Below are 9,895 nucleotides of genomic sequence, written 5' to 3'. Positions count from 1 at the left end.
CCCCAGCGATGCATCTCAAGCATGCGACGGCAGCAGGGCATGCGATTCGACGAGAGGTACGTTCCGTACTTGCAGATGAAAAATGCGGAGGGTACTGTTGTGTGCCAGAGCTAGAACCACCTCCAGCCCCAGCTGGCTCACTCGCTCCAATATCATCGCCACTGTCATCAGCAATGATATCCGGCTCCACATCATCATCGTCAACATCATCCAGCAATGCATCGCCCAGACTAGCTGGTGCAGCACACTGTAAAGAAGTCGGCACAATATCCCCTATTCCAACCTCTCCGCCTCCACTACAGTTGAGATCAACAGCGAACGACGGGGAGGCGATAGGCTCGACCAGAGGTTCATTCACAAGGACGGACGAAGATGCACCAATAGGTCTGGAGCTAAAACCGGCTACCGTGCCTATAGTGTGGGTATTCCGGTTTGAACCCCCCGAGCTAGATACCACATCAACCAACTTCGCCAACAGCTTAGGTGTCATAACCTCGGGAAACTGCCGATGACAATGAAACATGCCTGCAAGTCCTCATCACTCCCGATCGTGAAACAATCATACTTCACGATTTCTTGTAGCACTGAGATCCGAATGCGATAGAATAACTTCTTAACCTGTTTCACGCTTTGCAGACCAAGTTTCTATAGTATAGAATTCACAAGGTCATCATAGTTCGTTGTATGCCTCATAAAAATACTGAGAGGATCCTTATCGGTGAACTTCACACCAGATCGTGTTTTCCTCTTAATCGATCCTCTGTGATGAACCAACACTACAAAACTCTCCTCAGTAGCCATTTTCTCACTCTAATGAGATCAATTCACGTTCACACCATATTTATACACGTTTGGCCCTGTATAATTCGAACCAGTGTAATTCGAATTATAGCTTATGTAATTCAAATCAGTCAAATTCGAACTACTTAGAAACGCGTGCGTGGGTGTAATTCGAATCACCCTTATTCGAATTACTTTGTGAGTGTAATTCGAATCAGGTTGATTCGAATTAGTGGGTGTGTGCGTGTGTATTTAATTCGAATCAGTATGATTCGAATTACATGGAGATGAAGTTCGAATTACATTGATTCGAACTATATAAAAAGATGGACTAGTTGATTCATGAACCAATTTTTGATTTGGCTGATTTGCGTAAATTTTTTCTCCTCTTGACTTATATAAGTGATTTGCCCTATTTAATATTTGGACATAAATAAAATGTTTGAAAATCAATATTATCAGAATGTAACTTTTGGATATTGCAGACGGAAATACAACTTTTATATTTCTATAAAAATTTGAAAAAGTATAGTGAATCCCGTATTGAACGTAAATCGCTACAAGATGTAGCGGTTTACGTTGGGACGCGTGAAAAGAAACCGCTACACTTCTATAGCGGTTTCTAAACAGATTGAACAATGAAGAAACCGCGGCTCTTCTGTTTTTTCACAAATGGCACATTATCCCAGAACTTTCAATGCCATCTTTCAACTTGACATACAACTCGTATATTTTCACTTCCGGAAAATTACATCGACAATGAAACAAAACCTGCATATCTTTGTCCGACCCTATACAAATTTTTCATACTTCACACCAGTTAACACATAGGAATCTTGTAAAATAACTTTTTCACCCATTTTGTCCTATACACTCCCGTTTTTTTGCAATATACTCGTTTTTAACTTTGATAACGTATTTGATGACCGAATAAAAACACTCACTATTAGTAAACTTAACGATGTGTCTTTTGCATTTTTGAATTTTTTCAGAATAATGAACTAGAATTAAAAAACTGTCTTTACTATCCATTTGTGAATTTGTGAAAAATGACTATCTACTGCTACACCATACTTAGTATTTATAGACATTTCTCATGTGAAGAAACCGTTATAGACTCACACGGTTTCCTATGTTGGCCATTTATGAAAAAACAGCCGTAGAAGTGCTGTAGTTTTTTCATTGTTCAGTTTGTTCAGAAACCGCTATAGAAATGTAACAATTCTTTCTCACATATGTCCCAAGGTAAACTGCTACACTTTGTAGTGGTTTACGTTATCTGCCAAACACTGTGTCCATTGATTCAAGAGATTCGAGTTCGAAGATGCTGCCGTCCACCTCGCTAGAGCTCTTCCGGTCATCTAGTCGTGTTTGCAAAGGGAAGCCGTCGCAATGAAGGGCGTCGTTTTTGGTCTCGCGCAAGATGAAGATGGAATTGCAGGTTTGAAATTCGGGTCGGGCTCAGATCTTCTGCTTTGGGTCTGGGCCAATTTTGGCCCGGGTCCCTGACAAAAACAAGTGCACGTTAGGGCTGTCATAATCTACACATGTATTCGAGTGTCCCACATGTGATTTTGTTTTTGGAAGCATTCTTACACTTAACATTCAAAATGTCCGCATCCATCCATTCTTTGCATTTCAGAATAACGTAACAACATTAAAATTTCAAACCTATGGTCCCACCCTAAACTTTCTATTAGACAGTGACAAAGATTTCGCTAATGAGTTTGATAAGGGAAAAAAATAATACTTTTAATCTGCACCATGCATAAAGGTGATAATTACCAAATGAGAGCAAGTTAACAAAAGAGCTCCAACGGCTCAATTCTATCACATAAAATAATGAGGTATATCGACTATCATATAAGAAAACCATATAATTTAAATTTAGTATAAGTTTTAGTTAAATTGATTCTATGTTCTATTAAGGATAAGTATAAAATATTTATGAACGTATAAACCCAAGAAAGGTGACAAAAAAAAGCTGGATTTCAATGTCAATTTTCTCCTTTATCTAACCCTTTTCTTCAACATCTAACTGAATAAAGTGTGAGCTAATAATTAGATTTAATCATTCTATCTTACTAATTTTGCTGTCCCATTAGAGCTATTACTCATAAGACTTGGTCCAATATGCATTTGGAACCATGTGACTCTCTCGCGAATTCTCGACATTATAAAAAGTAAAAATACCCATACTTTATAATGATATATATGATATGATATAAGATAGGATTCCTTACCCTGTGAATTCAAGCACTAAACCAATCTTAGAATTGCTTATTCAATTCAGACTTACCTCACCATAGGAAGAAAAATGGAAGCCCTCATTTCCCAGTTCACCTTCCTCTCAAACCAAGCATTACAAGAAAGGAGCTCTGATCCCTCCACAAGTGAAGACCTCATGAGGCTATTTGAGATCGAATCATACAGGGCATGGGCAGGTGTGGAACTTATTGAGCAAGAGAATAAAGAAGTGCAAGAAGAAAAAGAAGCAAAGGTAACAACTGCCATGCAACAAGATGATGATCATGAGGAATACCTTGAATGTGTCATGGAAAGTGCCATCGATGAGCTTCGATGCTTTGAAGAAGAGCTTGAGAGGATGTCACAACCAGAAATGGACATTGCTTCCAAGAGTACATTGAGGATGCAATGAATTCAACCGCTGCATGGAAATTGGAAAGGTTCATCTGGTTCTTACTTCTTTTAACCTTTATTGTTGTATTTAATGCTTTCATTCTTTAATATTGCTGGTTTAGAAAAAGTGGGAAACTAGAGCTGCACCAGAATTCATAATGAAACATTCAGCTATATTTGCAGAATTTCAATGGTATATCTTATTCAAAGTTTTAGGATTTTAGGCGGCTTAATATCTTGTTTTCGTTATAAAATATCACAGAATTTCAATCATATATGATTTTGCAGTTCCCAAAAAAGATATGACTCGCAGATCAAAAGAATTTACAAACATGGATATAATAAAAAAGCAATATATATATCAGGGAGTCTCCGGAAATACTTTTTTATCCAAGAAATTGATGAAACGCTCAGCATATAACTTGGGTTCTACTACTGATATGGTCATGGGGTCAAATTGTAGCGACTTAATATTATGCTCAATTTTCTTTCTGGCATTGTATTCCTGCAATATATCAATTACTCCCATGTACAGCACCACATCATAGACCTCAAAAAGCTCAATTTCTGATGCCTCCACCTTATCCTTCTGAACCTTGCGCGTAGCTTGAGCTGGCATGTTTACTCCTAGTTGCACTCTCAACCTGATTAATCAAGCCAGGTTGCAGAGTTACAAAGCATAAACACAAGAAACAATAACATTTTTACTTAGAGTTGATAAGAAAGTAATTGACATCACATTGAATATAGAGGACGAGACAGAATTCACGGAAAAAAGGATATTTTCAGCTTTCATTCTGACTATAATGATATGGTATCAGTGAAGCATAGACATTCACATGGACATAAACACAGAGACACACATCAACTTTTTGAAATAACACACGAATACGGCATATATAAAGGTTTAAATAAGTTTTTAGTCTCTACAAATATAGGTTATTTTGCTTTTAATCCCTCTAAAATTGTGTTAATTTTGGTCATTCTTTTAATGCTTAGTCCTTGTCATCAATTTACAAATTAATTGGCATGTGGTATGTGCAACATGGCACAAAGTTAGTGGCATCCACACCATTACACGCAAAACTGCAAATATCTCTTGTTAAGATATAAATATAAACTGAACTATAAAATTGATTATTTTTTATATGCTTCTATGACCAAAGAAATTATAGAAAACACTGGTAAATTTCTGGGTTAATGAATGCTGAAATGGGAAAAGTAACAAAAGAGTGTAGATCACAAGAACAACTAATTCAAAGAAGATACCTTGCAGTACCAGGAAGTAAAAGATCAACTTCTTTGTCCCCAATGGAGTATGCCCTCAACGTATTTCCTCTAATGTGGGGTCCAGGTGCAGTGTTCACAGAGCCCGGTTCATGGGCAACCAACAGCAACCCTTTAGGAAGAATCAACTCATCCCCTTCCTTGACTGAATCTAGTGTACGTAAAGCAGGCCCAAATTCTCTCAATAGAAGGCAAAAGGATTTTTCAAAAAGAAAAAGCAGGAAAAAGAACCTTGTAGCGAATTTGTAAAACAACTCAAAACAGAAATCATGACTTTATGATTCATCAGATCTGTCAAAGTCTCACTTTGTTTAAGGATATGACTGAGATTGCCTTTATAAACGTTCGACGGATCCTGCCTAATGAGCTTAGGCTCACCTAATTCTTAAGAGCGATATTTACATGCTATAAAATATATCAAAAAGCTATAGATGTAAAAGATGTTATAGGTTCATTAGAAATATGACCAGCAAAACTTTTTTCCACTAGATGGGGTTATATATGTTCACTAGATATGCGACCAACAAAACACTTTTTCCCCCTGGATATGGTTGGCTATATAGATTAAGTGAAACATTTGTCCTATCTGTAGAAAAATTTAATCAATAATTTCTAAAAGAAACTTCTTATGTCACATTTTAGAAAACTGGCATTAGAAATAGAAAGTGTATTTAACAATTACCTTCTCCAGAAGATAAGCTATCCTGTTGCTGTAAAGATCCAGGATATTCTGCTAAGGCCCTTAGATTCTCTGGAGCTCTGAAATGTAATCCTAGCAGAAGGCTATAATCAATTATGTGTTGAGACTCCAAGAAAGTGCAGTCTAGAGAAATTTGTCTGCACCAGAAAAATGAAATCCAGTCATAAATAGAAGGTAAGTTAATAATCCCAAGTCAATGAGAGGTTGAATGCAGTTGCCACTGATAAATAGTTCAGTTCATAGTTCATACACACTGACACTACTAGTCACAATCACAACTCAATGCTACCACATGCCACAGCCAGGTATCCATATGAAAGTAAATCCATCATAACTTACTATATATGAATAGATACTACTTGTTAGAGTCCCATATCACCTAGAGATAACAAGACCTAGATAACCTTTATATGAGCTTTGGCATCCCTCACTTTATAAGCTAACTTTTGGGTTTCATGGCCATTATATGAGCTTGAAATTTTTTACAAGTACTCCTTAATTATTCAAGAAAAATGTGTTGCTTATCATTTCACTTCAACAGAGGTACCTCTCAAAAAGTAGGAACTTACTTGAACAGTGATTCTCGCAATTTTTTATCCATATGAAATTCGTATTTTAGATCAAGATCTTTTAATGTTGTATGGCTGCTAATTTTATCCTTTTCCGTAAATCTTCCATGAGAAGACCCCTTCAGATCATAACGACGGTGGATATGCAATTCTGTGCAGAACATATTCCCCATGACCACAAAACGCACCTAATTGAGAAAATAAGGAAATTTCTATAGCTTTGCCATTTAACAAACAAGGAAGAAAAAAGAGCTAGAGAAAGATATTTGGTGTACCTTTTTCCCACCCCTTAGTTTTATTCGATGTACCCCAAAAAATTTTGTAATAAGAGTATTCTCATGATGCCCTACATGGTAATAGTATTTAGGAAGCATATTGAGCAGAACCTACAAGAAGAGAACCAAAAGTACATTACCATGGACATTTAAATGCACAAATCAATTCATTATTGATTGCCATAGAGATAATAACATAAATGTATCATCTACTTCTCTATCTTTAACATAAAAGGAACTTCTGATGTTGGACTTCATGAACCTTGCCTTAAAAATTGTCAACAGATTAGTGCACAAGAAAATAGCGGCCCACCTAAATAGGAACTTATGCAATCAATTATTTCTCCCTAAATATGCATGTTTGTTAAAATCATAAAATAAATGCATTTCTCCTGAAAATCACCATTCAATTGGGGTCCTAGTTAGCCACTTGGCATTAGATTTCATGTAGTTTGTCCCTCAAATTTGTCACACTCTATTGTATCACTCTGCAGTCTATGTGCTATCTAATATGATGATATCTCCAACTGCAGAACTATTAAAAAGTGAAGTTCATACAACAATTGATGAACTCGACACATAAACTGACCGCAAACCTTTAGCTCTGATTTTTTCAGTGTCTTTATCACAAATCTGTCATCTTGAGAAAGAAAGAAGATGCTGCCACTTTTTCCAGGGGAAGATATGTCCCTTAGACCACAATCACCACAGATAGACATCATGTACTCTGCAGCATCCAGTTTGAACATCTCTCTCAAATTCCTGGAAATATATTCTTGTGTAACTATGCAGAGAAATAATAAAACAAAATAAGATGCAGAAAGGGAAGCTATATATGGTTAACTGGAGCGGACTTATGGTGCTCACAATATAACCTGGTTAAGCATGGTGTGCACACAGTTAAATGAATACCTGAAGACCATGGGGCAATAATCCTTCCAGTAGAAGTCTATAGAAGAATGTGGAGGAGTCAACTGTGAACCCTCCTTAGGGAAGTACATCCTTATCCTAGCTCGTTCTCCAAAATCAGATGAACGAACATCACGTGCAGGCACTGGTGTGATTTTGCCAACAGTGTACCTGATAATTCAGCCAAACTTTTTCAAAATAATTTTCACATGAAACAAAATATGATAATACTAAGCTGAATCACCCATTTTATCTGTAAGATGATAAAATTTAATTTTCATTTTTTTTTTAGTCAACTGTGCTAAGTCATTAGTTAGTGTGTTGAACTCATCCAATTGATCAGTCACATCACTTTGTACACACTGCAGCTCATGATTTTTAAACAAGTCAATAGAAAGAAAAATGATATCAAGAAATGGTTAATAGGATGACTTTAGACCAAGTAATTACCTGATGCCAAGCTGCAAATTAAGCTTCAGAAAATGGCTTCTGCGGCCTCCAAAAATGTCTATACATGTGCTCTTCTTTACTTGCTTCACACTAAACTTATTTTGCTGTTTGTTCGTATGAGATACTTCCGAATAACTCCGAACTCTCTCCATAATCAGCACCCCTTGCATATATTCCCTCTCATAAACTTTAGTACTATTACCAGGTGCATCAGATTGAGCTTCTTTAAAGGACTGGGATGATTTGGTTAAGGAATCATGACATATGCAATCACCAGCAGGATCTTGAACACCCCAACTTGAATCCAATGAAGAAGTCCTACTCCTATGAGATAGGTTATGTGAACTTTTTGAACTGCTACTTCTTGAAATCTTTTCAGAAAGGCTACGTTTTACTTTCGATTTTTGAGCCATATGTTTTTCTGTATTTAACACCAAACCATTATTTTCACTGTTAAGAGAACTACACCACTTCTTTAGAGATGGTTGTTTACTGCCAGTGGGATAGAATGTTCCTTTTCCATCCTTCAAGCCCTTACTCCATGTCCCAATATAAAGCTCTCCATCTGCAAATCTATAAACACCTGATCCATGTCTATGTCCATTTAACCAAGAACCATCAAAGATATCACCATTAGGCCACTTCATAACCCCTCTGCCATTTATTGTTCCATTTTTCCAATTCCCAACGTATATATTTCCATTATTCCAAGAATACCTCCCGCTGCCTTCACGAATTCCTTCTCTCCATAAGCCTTCATATACATCTGAATTGGGATACTCCTTCCGTCCAATTCCATGCTCAGCGTTCATTCTCCAGCCACCTCTATAAACGCCTGCATTCGATGTAGTCAATGTGCCATAACCATGAAGGAAACCCCCAGAGAATTCACCCTCATACTTTGCCCCTGAAGGAAATATGATCAGTCCTTTCCCAGTCATTTTCCCATCTACCCAGTCACCCTCATATACGGTTCCATCTGACCATGTGTATTTTCCATTGCCATGGGGCAGTATGCCCTTGATCTTACCGACGTAGACATCTCCATTAGAAAACAACTTTTCTTCAAAACTACAATTAAGAAGAAACAGTAGCATCATACTATCATATAGTACATAAAACAACAGGATGATTGATTAGATATATAAGGAGTTCTGTGACTTTCTTCCAGTATTACCTCCCACCGTCTTCCATGACTTGCAGACTTTCACTGATCCATAAGGATAAATCCAATTTCCTCGAAAAGGTTAATATAACTCACAGATATGATAGGGAAACAATTCAACTCTGCCTTCAAAAGCTTTATAACACTGTGCACCGTGGCGAACTCTGAAACATACATAGAATATAACAATCATAAATTGAAGGCCATTCCCAATACTATACTACAAAATAACAGAAGTAAAACCTTTAGAAGGTTTCTTACTGTTTCTGGAGTCTTCCAACACGTAAAACAGATCCCTCCAAATCCAGGTGAAGATTGTTACGGCAGGATCAAATTGAAACTCAAAACACTTGACGAGAGGAAGGTAACGAAGCTAGCAAGCTAGCTAGTAACGTGCACAAACATCAAAGACTTGAAATTAAGTTTCTCTGGAATCGCAAATCACATAGATGATACTGTTTCTTCCAGATGCGATGAAACCACGAAACAGAGAAAAAAAGGTGAATCAGGATACGAATAATGATTGAACAGAAACCTTAGATGGATAATGAATGAATGGAGGAAAATGAAGAGGCAGTGAAATCCTGCAACAGGAGGCAAACTGCAAAGAGGAAGAAGAAGAGTTCCAATCAGTGTGAGGAAGTAAACCCTACCGAAAAGAGAAATGATTGATTGAGGCAGGTTCAGGTGAGAAAGAAGAAGTGATGAATGATTTTTGTAACCGTCTCTATCTCTATCTGGTTGCAAAGGCGACAAGTACCCCACCATACACAAATATTCATTTTATATACAAAACTGTAAGAGGAGTCAGGTGCTGATTATACATTTATATACTCTCTTCAAATACAGACACCGTTTGTTAATTGTTATAACCTGAAAGGAACTTGACTTCTCTTTCTTTCTTTCCCTCTTCATTCTTCAACTGCAGCTAAGGTACCAACCTTTTCCACCACCTCAAAACCCCACGCCCGCCTTTTACATTTTTTCCCCCCTTAATTACCGAAATAAATAAATATTAAATATTAAATTATAAATACAAACCAATCGAGTAAACGGTAAACCTTGACTTTTATTTGGATAGTTCGGACTATCCTGGAAAATTTTGACATTATCTCTAATT

The 9,895-nt window shown here is 36.9% G+C and overlaps 2 protein-coding genes across 5 annotated transcripts; one reads left to right on the top strand and one right to left on the bottom strand.

Annotated features, from left to right (window-relative positions):
• The first annotated feature begins 2,760 nt into the window (after positions 1-2,760).
• On the top strand, positions 2,761-3,649 carry LOC107481608 (uncharacterized). Its single transcript, XM_016101879.3, has one exon. The coding sequence runs from the start codon at positions 3,098-3,100 to the stop codon at positions 3,437-3,439; it is 342 nt and encodes a 113-aa protein (XP_015957365.1). The 5' UTR covers positions 2,761-3,097; the 3' UTR covers positions 3,440-3,649.
• A 73-nt stretch (positions 3,650-3,722) lies between these two features.
• Positions 3,723-9,612, bottom strand: LOC107481857 (phosphatidylinositol 4-phosphate 5-kinase 7). 4 transcript variants are annotated; one of them, XM_021139311.2, is made up of 12 exons: positions 9,498-9,581; positions 9,311-9,376; positions 9,037-9,203; positions 8,788-8,939; positions 7,611-8,681; positions 7,164-7,331; positions 6,848-7,013; positions 6,252-6,362; positions 5,977-6,164; positions 5,390-5,544; positions 4,690-4,858; positions 3,723-4,064 (listed from the first exon to the last, which is right to left on the bottom strand). In XM_021139311.2, exons 4-12 carry the CDS (start codon positions 8,802-8,804, stop codon positions 3,782-3,784), a joined length of 2,328 nt encoding a protein of 775 aa, XP_020994970.1. In that variant the 5' UTR covers positions 8,805-8,939; positions 9,037-9,203; positions 9,311-9,376; positions 9,498-9,581; the 3' UTR covers positions 3,723-3,781. The 4 variants fall into 4 exon arrangements, with proteins under 4 accessions (XP_020994970.1, XP_015957683.1, XP_015957685.1 ...); XM_016102197.3 differs by having other exon boundaries at positions 9,311-9,612; XM_016102199.3 differs by lacking the exon at positions 9,311-9,376 and having other exon boundaries at positions 9,037-9,236; positions 9,429-9,612.
• Positions 9,613-9,895: the final 283 nt, after the last annotated feature.

This window comes from Arachis duranensis, chromosome 3 (assembly GCF_000817695.3).
Source record: "Arachis duranensis cultivar V14167 chromosome 3, aradu.V14167.gnm2.J7QH, whole genome shotgun sequence".
In the NCBI taxonomy this organism is placed as follows: domain Eukaryota; kingdom Viridiplantae; phylum Streptophyta; class Magnoliopsida; order Fabales; family Fabaceae; genus Arachis; species Arachis duranensis.
The sequence above is the reverse complement of the archived record's forward strand: the minus strand, read 5'-3'. Positions and strand labels throughout refer to the sequence as shown.

What these genes read in the sequence shown, in the direction of transcription:
- LOC107481608 (XM_016101879.3), top strand. Translation starts at nt 3,098, where the DNA reads ATGGAAGCCCTCATTTCCCAGTTCACCTTCCTCTCAAACCAAGCATTA.
- LOC107481857 (XM_016102197.3), bottom strand. An exon ending in TATTGCCCCATGGTCTTCAG is followed by an intron (nt 7,014 to 7,163) that starts GTATTCATTTAA and finishes ATATATTTCCAG; the next exon opens with GAATTTGAGAGAGATGTTCA. An exon ending in TTACTTCCTGGTACTGCAAG is followed by an intron (nt 4,065 to 4,689) that starts GTATCTTCTTTG and finishes TTGATTAATCAG; the next exon opens with GTTGAGAGTGCAACTAGGAG.